The sequence below is a fragment of the Schistocerca serialis genome, chromosome 10 (genome assembly GCF_023864345.2).
Source record: "Schistocerca serialis cubense isolate TAMUIC-IGC-003099 chromosome 10, iqSchSeri2.2, whole genome shotgun sequence".
Taxonomy (NCBI): domain Eukaryota; kingdom Metazoa; phylum Arthropoda; class Insecta; order Orthoptera; family Acrididae; genus Schistocerca; species Schistocerca serialis.
Genome location: NC_064647.1, coordinates 85,515,376 through 85,531,713, shown reverse-complemented (window position 1 = coordinate 85,531,713; position 16,338 = coordinate 85,515,376). Strand labels below are relative to the sequence as shown.

Below are 16,338 nucleotides of genomic sequence, written 5' to 3'. Positions count from 1 at the left end.
GTAGTCAGTAATGGCGATGTTTACAAATTTCATAAGTTTTCTAGCAAAGGTAGTATACATCCTGTTGCTTTCATTTGTCAGTTTGCGGGCATCATGCCCGACAACATGAAAGAACAGCACAAAATTAAATTTTTAGCCAATCGTTTTGAAGAGGCCGCAATATCATGGGGAAAAGGCGCCAGTAACACATGTAAAACATGCCAAGAGTTTGTTAGAGCATTCTTAAGCCAATACTGGTCCCCAAGAACAGAAAACAGTATAAAAAACAGAAATATTTGAAGCTAGGAGCTCTGAAGACAAAGGCTGCGATACTTGCAAGGAGTTCTTTCAGCACTACTGCAAAAAACATATTTAAATGATCCTTTACGTGAATCTGACCTAGTAGAAATAATAGTTCTTAAGTTTCCAGTGTCTGTGCAGTGGAAACTAATTCATGTCAACAAGAGTGTAGTTAAAAACCTCCTGTATATATTAGAACAGCTGGATGCACTTCCAGGCAACAGATAAGTGCCAGAAGGCTGGTGTAAAAACACGTGCCGTGCAGACTGTCGCAACCACCATGACTCAAACAGGAATAGCATGTCAAACAATAATAGCGAGCAAGGGAGAAGGGAGAAAAACAGACCTCACAATAGTAACTGTAGTCCATCTAGAAGGGGAAGAGGTTTTAGGGGAGGAAATAACCATAATGGTAGCAGGGAATATTGTAGTAATAATGATCAATTTCAAGGCAGAGTTCGTACTCTGGGAAAGAAATCAAGGGGAGTCGGAAAATGTGAAGGTGCTTCGGACATGGTCCAATTGCGAACAGCCAAAATAAGTGGACCACCAATGAAATTCTTGATATATCAGGAGAGGGATAACAGTAAAGATGCACTTATGCAAGAGGATAGGCTAGAAGTAGAGCAAAAGTACCAACCAGCTGTAGAAATTGAAGTTCAAAACATTAAGACAGTTGTGATTCTGGACTCGGGTAGCGAAGTTAGTGCAGCTTCAAGTGACTTTTACGAGAGACTAAAGAAAAATAAGCAAGTACCAGAATTACCTGTACAAGGAATAATGGTAGTTACTGCCTGTGGGGCCCGAAGTAAAGTTATAAAGAAGCAGATTTCATTAGAATTTACACTGCAGGAAAAGACATTCACAATTAATGACATGGTAGTGACATGCCTGTGTGTCAATTTAATGCTGGTAGTGGATTGGTTAACTCCTAATAGAGCAATGCTAGATTTTGCTGAAGGTGTAATGAAAATGAAAGAGGAACAAGAGGGAAAATAAAATTTGTTGGGAACCAGGGACCAAAGCGTGATGAAAGTAATGCCAGAATACGAATACTCATGGAAAAGATATGTTGGGACCTCAAACCGAGAGAAACCCTTAGTTTACTTACAAGAGTAGAGTCACAGGAGGAAATAAGCATCGAGATTAGGATCAGAGAAAACATCACAAGCATTAAAGGTTTAACTGGGCAACAAGCCTATAAGTTAAAACACATTACTACAGCACAAAAGAGCATTGAAAGAAACCAAGGCGCAAGAAGGACAATGAGTATTGTTTTCAAGTAAAGCCACATGACCCCTTTAGGTTTGTGCCCTATTCCATTCCACTGGCAAAAACGGAAGCTGTGGACAAAGGAATTAAAAAGATGATTGAATGGAAAGTAATAGAGTGCTCCCAAAGTAATTACAGTAGCCCTCTCGCCACTGTAACAAAGAAGGATAACTCAGAATTACGCTAAATGAACAAACTAATACAGCCACAAATGGATTGGCCTGAAGTGTTTGAGGAATTGGTGCAGAAGTTTAATGGCGTCAAGATATTGACAAGCATAGACTTGACTGCCAGCTTCTGGGAAAACACCTCTAGCTCAGGAATGTAAAAAATATACAGCATTTGCATATGGAGGAAGAAGTTATCATTTCAGAGTGTTGCCATTTGGTCTGAAAATACCATGAGCCTTCATAAGCATGTTGGAGAAAGTGCTAGGAGAACAGCTACTAGACAAAATCACAGTATACATAGATGACATTCTGATTACTGCCAAAAGCTGGAAGGAACATAATGAAATATTGAAACAGGTGCTCGATAAATTTGACAAAAGTAATATTAGTGCCACCCTAGGCAAGTCCAAATCTGGAAAAGACGAAATTAAACTTTTAGGGCATGTCATTTCAGCAGAAAGCCTCAAGCCTGACCCTGACAAACCCGAAGCCATTAGAAATTTCCCACAGCCTAGGACCAAAAACCAGATTAAAGCATTTTTAGGGCTCACAAGATTCTATCGCAAATCTGTGAACAATCAGGCACTCAATGCTCAGGCATTGCTGGAATTAACTAAGAAAAATGCCACTTAGGTGTGGACTATAGAGTGTGGGGAAGAGTTTCAAAAGATCAAAGACGAATTATGTAACAGTATCGTGTTAGCCCACCCAAATTTAAATGAGCCATTCTGCATTTTTGCAGACAGTTCAGAATACAGTTTGGGGCTCATCTTTACAAGCTTATTAAAAATAATGGGAAAAAAGAAAAGAAGACCATATGTTTTGCCAGTAGAGTATTAAATAAATGGGAAAGAAAATATTCTGTCACAGAAAAGGAGGCTTTGGCAGTAGTCTTTGCATTCGAGAAATTTAGATATTATGTCATGGGCAGAAAGGCTAAGGTTTACACAGATCATAAAGCATTATCTTTCCTTACGGATTTCAGAGAGAGCCATAACAGATTGACCAGATGGGTCATTGCTCTCCAGGAGTATGATTATGCTATCAAGCACCTTCCTGGAGAAAAAACAGTGACAAGACACCTTATCTAGGTTACCTGTTGGAATGGATAAAGTGGACTTTAATGGTTCAGGGCACAAGGAGGTATCAATTATGCACTTCACACAAGTAAAGAATGAGAACAAAATTCGAGTCATCCTACAAAACCTGAGAAGGGAACAAAATAAGGATGAGGACATTAAGCTTATCAAAGCAGAATGGAGTAGGAATACTAACAGTAAAATCAGGAAATATTATATGATATGTAAAGGTATCTTATATAGGAGAGCAGATCCTGACCAAATGCAGTGTAAGGTCTATTGGCCGAAACAGTGTATCAGTAACCTAATTTGGTCTATATACTACACGTATGCACACTTTGGTGCGAAAAAATGGGCAGGTAATATAAAGGAAAGCTGCAACTTCAGCAATATTGAAAAGAAGGTCATGGCAGTACTGAAAACATGGGTTGATATGGCTCCCTTCCAACATCATGAGGAGGATATAAATATCTATTTGTGGTGGTGTATATGTTGTCAAAGCATGTGAAATTGTATCCGTTGAGAAAGGCCACTAGTAAGTCGGTAACAGACAAAATAAAGAATGACTATGTTACCACGGTAGGGAAACCTGAGAGAATCATTAGCGATAACAGAAAGCAGTTCACTTCAGTATACTAGATACGAATGTTGAATGACTTAACATATAAAACCCATTTACATTTCAAAGCACCATCCTCAATCCAACATGAGCAAGAGATTGAAGAGAGAGCTCAATAGATGTTTTAGAACCTACTGTGCTAAGAAACATTATACATTGGTACAATATGTGGAAGAGTTTGAAAGAATAATCAATGAGTTGCCTCACTCTACCACAGAACTACCTCCACAGGAACTGATGACAGGGGAGAGGGTGCCCAGTATTACCGAGCAAATAATTAGCTTTCCACCCAGAGATGAATTATCCACTCAAGAGAAAAGAGACATGGCATTAAAGAGGATAAAGATAAGGTGGCTAAACATATGAGTAAACATGATCAGCAAATCGGACAGGTATCGTACCAACTTGACAAACTGGTGCTAACTAAATCCAGACCTAGGTCCTCAAAAATCAATTCAGACACCAAGAAGTTCCATGAAACATATGAGGGGCTGTACAGGATAATTAGATTGGCTCACCCTGGTGCTGTGGAGGTGGTCAACCCAAAGACAGAGCATAGGATTGTATAACATTGTTGATATCAAACAGTTTCAACAGAAACAGAGAAATCTTAGGGGGTCAACAGCACTCTGCATTGCCAGGTAGCTGATGCCTACCAGGTACCCGAGTTAACCAACAGATTACTTCCTTTCTTTCCACACTGTTAGTTCTTCCCTCTTCATCATTCTGAACTATAAACTCTCATCAAGCTTATCTTTATTTATTTATTTATTTACTTATTTTCTGTCCATATAACAAAAAGTTTTCGGACATTGTCAGGAAAATTTAGATTACATTACACATATACAGTAAAATATTTACATTCTTTCATAACAACATATGGATCAGACACATGTCTGTAGACATTATTTTTCAAAAGGGTACAACAAGTATATTCCTCTACAGTGTAACACAATTTAGCTTATATTTATAATAGTACAGTACACATAATACAGTGTATAATTACATTCTTTCATATCACTGATATGATTGGAGACATTGTCTATATAAACTGTTTTCCAAGATGGCACTACAACTTAATTCCTCTATAGAGTAACAACACTTCTCTATTAATAACTGTTTCAGTCTACTCTTTAGCATATTTTGATTTACTTTCTTGAGTTCACAACAGGATAGTGCATTGTAGAAAACTGCCCCCATTCTGTGGGGGCTGTGGTCCGTTGTCTTTTTATTGGTCACAATTCTATGAAAATTTTCCCTTCCCCATGTATCATAGTTGTGTACATTACTGTTTCTCATATTAAATTCAGGATTTTGTTTCACGAACATGATTGTCTGCAGTATATACATGGAGTACACCGTAAGAATGTTATATTTTCTAAAGATGTCTCTACAAGGCTCTCTCTTCTTTACTTTGGCTACCATTCTTACTGCCTTCTTTGTAATCTAAAAAGTCTTATCTATTGAACTGCTGATGCCCCACCACATATCTCAATACCAAAATATATTTGCCTTAAAGTTTCATGGTCCAAGAAGGCTAAGACCCGTTTCAGTAGATACACATTTCTACTGATTTTCTTGCAAATATTATCTACATGTTCTTTCCATGATAAGTGTTCATCAACAATGATGCCCAAAAATTTATGTGAATTTGCATATGCAAGACCCAATGGGAATGTAAATACAGTATCAGTTATGGCAGCATTATAACTGTGGATGAACTTCATTATTACTATTTTGTCTTTATTTACAAGAAGCTTGTTTGCTATAAGGTATGCGGACAGAGTATTGAAACTGATCTCAGTACTGTTAGCTGCAGACTGCATATCACTGCCACAGCTGATGAAGGATATGTCATCGGCATAGCTTACAACCATGCAATTTTGGGGTTCAAATAAGTTATTTACATATAAAAGGACCAGAAAAGGCCCTAGTATGCTTCCTTGAGGCACGCCACATTGAAGTGTCCTGAAGTTTGGTTTCCTGTCTTTCAAATAGGAGGTAAGTAGTTTCAAGGCTAGTCCTCTCAACCCATACTCTTGTAGCTTACACAGAAGAATGGTATGATTCGCAGTATCAAAGGCTTTACTCATATCTAGGAAAGTGCCTGTTACCTTGTCACTTTTGTCCAGCTTATTTAATATTTCATGTATAAAAGATGCTACTGCTGTTGTAGTAGATCTCCCTTGTCTAAATCCATGTTGTAGGTTGTTTAACAGATTGTGTTTGGTGAAATATGATTCAACTTGATTTAGTATTACTCTCTCTAACAATTTGCCTAGTTCTGAGGTTAATGATATTGGCCCGTAGTTTTTAGTGTCAGTTTTTAATCCCCTTTTATGCACTGATATAATTTCAGTAATTTTCAAAAGGTCAGGGAATACTCCATTTCCGAGGGAGGTATTTATCAAGTGAGTCAGGGGTTTCACTAATTCATCCCTGCATTCCTTTAGCAGTTTAGTTGAAATGTCATCCCAGCCACAAGATATTTTTGGTCGAAGTGCTGATATGATTGCTAGGACATCCCTCGCAGTAATGCCGTGGATATAAAAGGACTGGCTAGATTTTCCAAGACTAAAATTTTGTGGCTTGACATGAACTTCATTTGTACCAACTGTACTGATCTTTCGTATAAATTTCTCACGCATTTCTTTTGGGTCATTTATTTCTTCACCATTTTCTTTTAATGTTATGTTGCTGTGTTCATAGGAAATCTGTTTCCCACTTTCTTTATGCATTATTTTACACGCAGTTTTACTGATACAGCTAGACTTCCTTATTTCAGAGGTATATTCCTGTGTATTTAGGTTAGTCAAGGACTCTGTATGTTTTTCTGAGCAGTTTATATTTTGTTGAGAAATATTGTAGTTTAGTATCTCTAAAAAGTATATAGCAATCTTTCATTTTCTCCCACAGTTCAATAATTTCAGAAGAGAGATTCTTGGCTCTGTGGTTTACAGCTTTATTTACTTTTATAACTAAAGGACAGGTTTCATTTAAAGTGTTACTGAATAACTTATAGAAATATTCCCATTTTTCATTCCCTTGTGCCATCTTAAATTTAGAATAATTAAATTTTTTTAATATATAACTGTATCACTTTCAGTTACATCTATGTTCCCTATATCAATTTCCATAGTAAGAGCTCTGTGATCACAAACGTAGTTTTCTAAGGTGTTTACATTTACTTTCACTTTTCCTACATTTGTGAGAACATGGTCAATACATGTCTTCGTATTTGCAGTGACTCTTGTAGGTTCTGAGTTCATTTGTTTAAAGTTAAAACACTGCAATACATCCATATAGCGCGAATAGTTAACACTATTATTTAATGAGTCTATGTTGATGTCTCCAACAAGCAACAAGTGTTTTTTATACACTGCTGTCCCCTCCAGCAAGTCCTCTAGGCAATTTAGAAACTCTTCTGTGTTACTTCCAGGTGACCTATACAGTGCTGCTATAATAAGGCTGTTGTTTCCATACTTCAGGTTTACTGCTGCAACCTCAAATACCATTTCAGTACTCAGATCATCTATCCGTATAACTTTTTCCAATTTTACATCATTTCTACAATAAATGCCTACCCCACCACTTTTGTGTGTCTTTCTGCAGTACAAGTTTATAAGTTTGTAATTTTTTTAGCTTGTAACCATATGCTCTATCCTTCTTCTCTATTCAAGATAAAAAGAAAAAAATGGACAAAAAGGGGTTAAATGAAACAAAAGATGTACTAATTAAATAGTTAAACTATCCATCATAGACTATACTAATGTATAACAAAAGATAACATGCAACGTAAAAGTTTACAAAACAAGTACAGAGCCTAGGCTACAAGACCTAAAATCATCGTCTATACAGGCATGTTACCCACACAGCTAATTGACACAAGACATCAATCTCACATACGACATAGACAATATTAAGTACTGAGGTACAAATACATGAAGCACACGAGTAATTACATGTTTGAGCAGCAAAGTCCATAATAAGCTATGAGCGAATTAAAGCAACAGGATTTGTTTCACTGCCTTTCTCTGTCATCATGATCTAGGGTATCTTCAGTAATTTGAAGTGATAATGAGCTGAACACAGCATTATTTTGCTATTCCTTCCTCCCTAATATCTTAGGTTGAAGCTTTTACTGTGTTAGAGGATGACTGGCCCATCCAGTTATTATCTTCATTACCTGCCAGTCTTCTTTTCTGGACTTGCCTCCTAATGGCTGTCCACATCTGATATTGTTTTCTATTGGTCTGCCTTGATTCGCTTGCTCCATTGTACCAGTCAGAGTAGTTGGTTGGTTGGTTTTGGGGAAGGAGACCAGACAGCGTGGTCATCGGTCCATCGGATTAGGGAAGGATGGGGAAGGAAGTCGACCGTGCCCTTTCAGAGGAACCATCCCGGCATTTGCCTGGAGTGATTTAGGGAAATCACGGAAAACCTAAATCAGGATGGCCGGACATGGGATTGAACCGTCGTCCTCCCGAATGCGAGTCCAGTGTCTAACCACTGCGCCACCTCGCTCGGTGATCAGAGTAGTGATGTGTGTTCATATAAGAAAGACTATGAGGGAGTGTATGTAATCTTATGTTGTGTTGTATGCTGTCCTCATGTGTCATCTAGCCACAGTCGTCTCATACAGTCAATGTATAGGTGCTGACAACCACGATGATCAGCGTCGTAAAAATGCAAAAACAACAGGAGCTGCAAACAGGGAAATCCACTGACACATGTGGCTCTGACAGACAGTAGACAGTTGTGGTCCGGTGCCTGGAAATGAGCATCTCAAGAATGGCTCAGCTGCGAGCTGATCAGCTGTTCACGTGCTACTACTGTGAACATCTACAGAAAGTGGTCAAAAGATAGCAAAAGTCCAAGTAAACAGGTGACAGACATATACACCTTTTCACACAACGAAGAGGTTGGAGACACAGCCACTCTGTAAAGTAGATCTGTGGCAGATCTGACAGCCTTGTGTTTTGGTGTACACCATCGAGTACACATTACTGAATATAGAGCTCCGCAACAGACAATGCTGTGTCTTTCCAAGCTGACGCAACAAATTCATCATCAATTACAAACTAAGCATTACAGAATTATAGAGATTGGACCACAGAAATATGTTGCCTGGTCAGATGAATCTCGTTTCTTCTAACAGCAGGTCAATGATCGTGTCCAGATAAGCCATCATTCAGGCAAATGGTTGCTCAAAACTAGTGCCGTGCCACAGACTGGTCAGTGCAATAAAATGCTATAGAGCACTTACATCTTGGCTTCTGCAACACCTGTGGTAATAAATGAAGGCACAATCACAATCATCGACTATGTGAACATTACTGTAGAGCACATGCAATCTTTCACACTTGACTTCTTCAGTGGAATAATTGTGTCACAAGCTACAGAGGTTTCAGGAACACTATAATTAACTCATACTGATGTCTTGGCCCCAAAATTCATCTGATCTGAACCGGAGGGAACGCATCTGGGACACTATCGGATATCACCTCCGTGTCCACACGTCGCCTACTTGTAATTTACAGGAACTGCATGACCTGTGCATACACATCTTGTGCCTCATATCAACAGAAACATACCAAGAACTTGTCAAATCCATGCCATGCACAATAGCTTCTGTACTACATTTACCAGGTGGGTTGACACAGTTTTAAGCAGATGGTGATAATGTTGTTGGTTGATCGGTGTGTATACAAGTGTATGCTGAAAAGTAATGCCTCCAAATTTTTCGTGCGAAAACTAAGCTTTTTAAATGAAATTAACATTATGAACATCTACGCCTTTAACTTCCTGTATGCATATTGCAGCACTCTGCCACTATAGGTCTCTGAACTGTAGCACATAATGTAGCAGTATGTACTGTAACTATGACAATATGAGTACTGTCTCTGGCTGCTGAGGCCGAACTGTGTAAGAGTTGTGCTTCTGTGAATTTTGGTTGAAAGCTTAATTTATAGCAGCTTTTCTGTCGTTCCTGACTGCAACTCAGTGTCTCCTCTATATGGGAGTAACAATCTATCCTTTCCATAATATCAAGTACCACAAATATTTCACAGGGGTCAAAGGCAGTCTCAGGTTGACGGGGTCGCCAGCTTGCCCCCTCCTGAAGCAGCGACTCTGCTTTCTACCTACAGTCAGGCAAGAAGTCAATTCATGAGTTGAGTGCCATAGACTTCATTCTTTTACCATATGTGTACATTTAGGAATTGTATATCTCAATTCAGAATTGTTTATAGGGAACCATTTCCAACACGTGTGATACTAGGAAGAAAGGAAACTTCACCTTTCCATCTCATACATTTAAACTACACTCCTGGAAATTGAAATAAGAACACCGTGAATTCATTGTCTCAGGAAGGGGAAACTTTATTGACACATTCCTGGGGTCAGATACATCACATGATCACACTGACAGAACCACAGGCACACAGACACAGGCAACAGAGCATGCACAATGTCGGCACTAGTACAGTGTATATCCACCTTTCGCAGCAATGCAGGCTGCTATTCTCCCATGGAGACGATCGTAGAGATGCTGGATGTAGTCCTGTGGAACGGCTTGCCATGCCATTTCCACCTGGCGCCTCAGTTGGACCAGCGTTCGTGCTGGACGTGCAGACCGCGAGAGACGACGCTTCATCCAGTCCCAAACATGCTCAATGGGGGACAGATCCGGAGATCTTGCTGGCCAGGGTAGTTGACTTACACCTTCTAGAGCACATTGGGTGGCACGGGATACATGCGGACGTGCATTGTCCTGTTGGAACAGCAAGTTCCCTTGCCGGTCTAGGAATGGTAGAACGATGGGTTCGATGACGGTTTGGATGTACCGTGCACTATTCAGTGTCCCCTCGACAATCACCAGTGGTGTACGGCCAGTGTAGGAGATCGCTCCCCACACCATGATGCTGGGTGTTGGCCCTGTGTGCCTCGGTCGTATGCAGTCCTGATTATGGCGCTCACCTACACGGCGCCAAACACGCATACGACCATCATTGGCACCAAGGCAGAAGCGACTCTCATCGCTGAAGACGACACGTCTCCATTCGTCCCTCCATTCACGCCTGTCGCGACACCACTGGAGGCGGGCTGCACGATGTTGGGGCATGAGCAGAAGACGGCCTAACGGTGTGCGGGACCGTAGCCCAGCTTCATGGAGACGGTTGCGAATGGTCCTCGCCGATACCCCAGAAGCAACAGTGTCCCTAATTTGCTGGGAAGTGGCGGTGCGGTCCCCTACGGCACTGCGTAGGATCCTACGGTGTTGGCGTGCATCCGTGCGTCGCTGCGGTCCGGTCCCAGGTCGACGGGCACGTGCACCTTCCGCCGACCACTGGCGACAACATCGATGTACTGTGGAGACCCCATGCCCCACGTGTTGAGCAATTCGGCGGTACGTCCACTCGGCCTCCCGCATGCCCACTATACGCCCTTGCTCAAAGTCCGTCAACTGCACATACGGTTCACGTCCATGCTGTCGCGGCATGCTACCAGTGTTAAAGACTGCGATGGAGCTCCGTATGCCACGGCAAACTGGCTGACACTGACGGCGGCGGTGCACAAATGCTGCGCAGCTAGCGCCATTCGACGGCCAACACCGCGGTTTCTGGTGTGTCCGCTGTGCCGTGCGTGTGATCATTGCTTGTACAGCCCTCTCGCAGTGTCCGGAGCAAGTATGGTGGGTCTGACACACCGGTGTCAATGTGTTCTTTTTTCCATTTCCAGGAGTGTATTTCAACATCTCCTAGTACATACCAAATGACGTCCTTGTGGAAATATATGGTTATTCAGTTGCAGCATTTTTAAATGAGGGTAACGTTACCTATGTAAAGTAATGTATCAAGCTCGTAATGATTACTGTAAATAAAAATCAATTTACTTTTTAATACTTTGTTTGTGTAAATTGTATTATTTGTATTGATGAGTCTAACATACAACAATAATTATGTGTAATAGAATTCATCTTGTGTAAAAGGAATTTTACTTTGAAAGTAACACTTCTCAAACCAGCATTCGCACTATTTTTCTGCGACCTTTTATAAATGTAGATAGTTGTGATGTCACAGTACTTGAAAGCTGTTTACTGTTACTAAGTATTGTTCAGTCTTCATCCTAAAGCATTTAACCCATTTTGTTCTCGGCAGACATGTGTGTGCGCACTGTATTTAGTTGTTGTAAATGGCACATTTTCTTTGCAGTTACAGTGTGATTTTAGTGTTATTCTATCATTTATGTTTTATTACTGCAATAGTGGGCTAAAGTAAAACTCTTTGTTAGAGTATCAGTGGGTGGCACAATGAGGGAGGGCCAAATGATTTCCAAGACAAACAAGATTTTCGGCAAAATTTCAACAGTTATTTTCATTGATTTCTGGGAAATATATTAAAGCAAATTCTACGCATTTCATTACTACATGTGTTCCTGGAGGAGGGGGAGGGGGAGGAGGGGGAGGAGGAGGAGTGCATCAATAAAATTTAATGTCATACCCTGAGCCCCAAGGAGGAGGGAGGAGGCAGGCAGTGTGCGTGGGCATGGGAGGTGGGGGGTGGAGACAATGTCGGGACAGGGACAAGTGCCCGGGGCTCTGGGTCCCAGTTATGTTGGCTGCATCACTGGTTCTTACCAATCAACATTACAAAAATTTACCTGAAAACTAAAACAATGAAAATTTTCCCGGGTTTTTCCCAAATGAAAAAATTCTCGCGATTTTACCAATTTTCCCAGAGTGTTATGTGACCTGTAATAAAATTATGATCAATTTTTATTCCTTCACACACATGCGTACACACACACAATACTGAAATATAGTTCTGCAACAGGCACAGACTGATATGAAATGTAACTAGTATAGCTTTGTGTATAACTAAAAAAAAAAAACAAAGCTATAAGGCCACATAGTAATGACTCACCTTGCCATCACGAAAAATCCTGGAAAGTCTCTCATCTTTGATGTGGCTCAGGCCATAGAGAGCGAGATGGGACTGGCCCTTCCTTAATAGCAGAGGTGTAATGGACACTTCTTTCAAGTCACTCCACTTTCCAAAATAATTCACCAACCCTGACACACTTAGCAGATCCAGAGAACTGATCCATCCGTGACCTGTGTGAAGAGGAGTTTTGAGAATGTATACTGCAACTAAATGGAGGGAGGGGGGGGGGGGGGGGGGGGGACGACGACAACACAGCAAAATTAGGATGTAAACGTACTGCACATAAAAACTAAAAGAATGTGTGATGTCACCCTAAGATTAAATACTCAAATCAATTAATTTCATTCATTCACAAATACAATGTGTTCCATGAAGTCCACTACGAAGGAGAGCCTTCGGGGTACGTAGTGACTAAAGTTATATATTAACATCCAAAAGAGATCACGGCTATAAAGTGTACCGACAACAAATTATGATTAGTGCAAATGGCTGAAGTGCACACACAGCATCGGCAGCTGAATCTCTGACTAATGATTTGTTTTGGTAGAAGTTACAAATTAATACATTTATTTTCGATGTGGCGAGTGCCAAAATAACTTTTTCTAATCTGGTTATTATGTACTTTGAGTATGGTTACCAATTTTTATATTTATTTGCTGAATGGAAAAAACTATACGTGCTGAAAGACTGACCTGTAGCAAAGCCCAAGGCCTAGATAAGACTGGAATGTGACAATCTGATTGACAGTTGGCAAAGCCAACGAATATGAATAGAAGGAAACTATATGTGCAGACATACTGACCTCTGTGTAACCCAAGGTCTAAGCTGCAACTACATCTACATGGTTGCTCTGCAAATTACACTTAACTGCCTGGCAGAGGGTTCATAGAACCCCCTTCACAATAATTGTCATTATTTCACTCTCAAACAGTGCGCGGAAAAAACGAACACCTGTATCTTTCTGTGGGAGCTCTGATTTCCCATATTTAATATGATAATCTTTTTCCCTACATAGGTCAGTGTCAACAAAATATTTTCACATTCGGAGGAGAAAGTTGCTGATAGAAATTTTGAGAGATGATCTTACTGCAGTAAGAAACTCCTTTGTTTAAACAATGTCCACCCCAAATCCTGTATCATGTCTGTGACAATCTTTCCCCTATTTCTCGATGCTACAAAACGTGCCGCCCTTTTTTGAACTTTCTCGATGTACTCCGGTAAGCCTGTCTGGTAAGAATTATATACTGCACAGCAGTACTCCAAAAAAGGGGACAGACAAGCGTAGTGTAGGCAGTGTCTTTAGAGATCTGCTGCATTTTCTAAGTGTTCTGGCAATAAAATGCAGTCTTTGGTTTGTCTTTCCCACAGCATTTCCTAAGAATTCTTTCTGATTTATATTGTTCACAACTGTAGTTCCTAGGTATTTAGTTGAATTTACAGTCTGTCAATTTGACTGATTTATCGTATAACCGAAGTTTAATGGATTCCTTTTAGCACTCATGTGAATGACCTGACACTTTTCATTGTTTAGGATCAATTGCCAATTTTCACAACATGCAGATACCTTTTCTAAATTGTTTTGCAATTAGTTTTGAACTTCTGATGACTTTACTAGACGACACACGACAGTATTATCTACAAACAACCTAAGGTGGCTGCTCAGATTGTCTCCTAAATCATTTATACAAATAAGGGCCAGCAGAGGGCCTATAACACCACCTTGCAGAATGCTAGATATCACTCCTGTTTTACTTGATGACTCACCATCAATTATTATGAACTGTGACCTCTCCAACAGGAAATTATGAATCCAGTCACATAACCGAGACAATATTCCATAAGCACGCAACTTTATTACTTGCCGCTTCTGAGGTACAGTGTCAAAAGCCGTCTGGAAATCCAGATATTCAGAATCAATTTGGAATTCCATGCCAACAGCACTCAACATTTCGTGAGAGTAAGGAGGTAGTTGTGTTCCACAAGAAAAAAGTTTTCTAAATCCTTGTTGACCAAGTGTCAACAGACCGTTCTCTTTGACGTAATTCATAATTTTCAAACAGATTATGTTCCAAAAAAACCTACTGTATATCGAGATTAATAATATGGACGTGTAATCTAGTGGATTACTCCTATTGACTTTCTTGAATACTGGTGTGACTGTGCAACTTTCCAGTCTTTATGTACGGATCTTCCATTGACCAAGAGGTTGTATATGATTGTGAAGTAGGGAGCTATTGCATCAGTATACTCTGAACGGAATTTAGGTTGAAATGTGACTTGTTTGGTTCTGAGATGGCAGAGCCAATGATTTTCAACTTGAAAAATACAATTGCCCTATTATACTGGTATGTAGAGTAGCCCAAGATTTACATTCACCATTGCAATAACCTACTTGTATGCCTTATTTCCAATTTTTCTGTAAAATGCAACAATTTGTTTAAATTCAAACCTAATAAAATAAAATGCCTGCTAACTTTATTAACAAACTATAGAAAATTATAATAGAACATTCTGACAATTGACTCATGATTCATCATCTTCAATTCCCATCATTCACAATGCAACAATTGCCAGCAACATAAGTGTACCTTTACCATACTACCCTACTCTTCTACTGATAACTTTGAAAAAAACCATTTCTATATATTTACACAGACCACTATCAGTTGTCTGTACTCTTGCAAAGTTAGGAACCGTTTAATGTAAACATAACAATTATATGGCTTTACCTTGCTGAATTCAAATATTCTGACAATTTTTAGTGATGCCTAATGAGGTATTTCTTTTCTTTGTTTCTGATTTTTTTTTTTTTTACTTTCAGTTTTCTACCTGATGTCAATTGGCAAACCATCACAGACATTTGCACGAGATACGTGATTCCACTACGAATTCTAGTGGGAGTTGCATATCAAATACAGAAATTATTTTTATAGCTAGTGTTGTTGCAAATTGCACAGGTATTCCTCAACTGAACCTAGTTTATTATCCACAAATATCATTAGGCAGTATTTGAGCATTTGTATACCAATAAGTCTCTCTAGGTTCCCGACAGGCTTCTGCAAGATGCTTGTTTATCGACTTACTGCAATAAACTTACTGCAGTTTTCTGTAGAATTAACATAAATACTTGTCTGACATTAGCAGAGATCCCAGAATATTCCTCTGTAGGACAATAAAGAGAGGAAGTACGTTATAATTCCTGTAAGCAGATCCACACAATTAGAGAGATTCCTGAAAAGTAGGCAAACTGAAATTTTTGGGCAACTTCTCCATATTCTGCCGCCATTGCAGCTCATTAACTATCTGAATAGCGAGGTGCTTCACACGTGGAGCCTGTGCCCACTAATTTCTCCTTCTGGTAGATATAAGCCACTTTTATTTGTTTGGAATACCATAATAGGAGTTTTAAGCCTGTGTATTATTCTCCTGGTATTAAGATGTTTGGGCATTGCATCATCAGCAAACATTCCAGTTGCTAGAATGTCCTCCAATGTCCCAGGTAAATAATTTATGTAAATCAAATATAGGATTTGGTTATGCACCAACCCTTGTTGCACAAATTATTTAATGTTTCTCAACTCTGAATTTGGTATTATTTCTGTTATATCACTTGTTGGTGTTGCCCTCTGTTTTCTAGTGATAAAACTACCCCATCCAGGCAAGGAAGATGCCTTTATCACCATAATGCTATAGTTTCCTTACTCAATGCACAATGGGACACTTTGGGAAGACCATAGAAATTGCCAACAGTATAATTTTTCTTGTTTAGGTGTTCCAAATCTGAACTTGTGAGATCTTATCTTGCTCTATCAGTAAAAAATCCTTTATTGAAGCCAAACTAAGCTTTTGTTAGAACATTATTTTCAGAAATATGGTTCAATAGTCTGCTGTAAATTACCTTCTAAAATAATTTTAGAGGACGCATTATTATTCTCGAGTCAGAAACACAAATTTACTGTAGCCATACACATCAA

At 39.5% G+C, this 16,338-nt stretch overlaps 1 protein-coding gene across 1 annotated transcript in view; it reads right to left on the bottom strand.

Moving 5' to 3' along the window:
- Positions 1-16,338, bottom strand: part of LOC126425264 (double-strand break repair protein MRE11) — a 150,983-nt gene that overhangs the window by 124,230 nt on the left and 10,415 nt on the right. Inside the window, exon 4 of the mRNA XM_050088234.1 lies at positions 12,344-12,534. Within this exon, the coding sequence (XP_049944191.1) occupies positions 12,344-12,534 (191 nt within the window). The remainder of the gene's footprint in view (positions 1-12,343; positions 12,535-16,338) is intronic.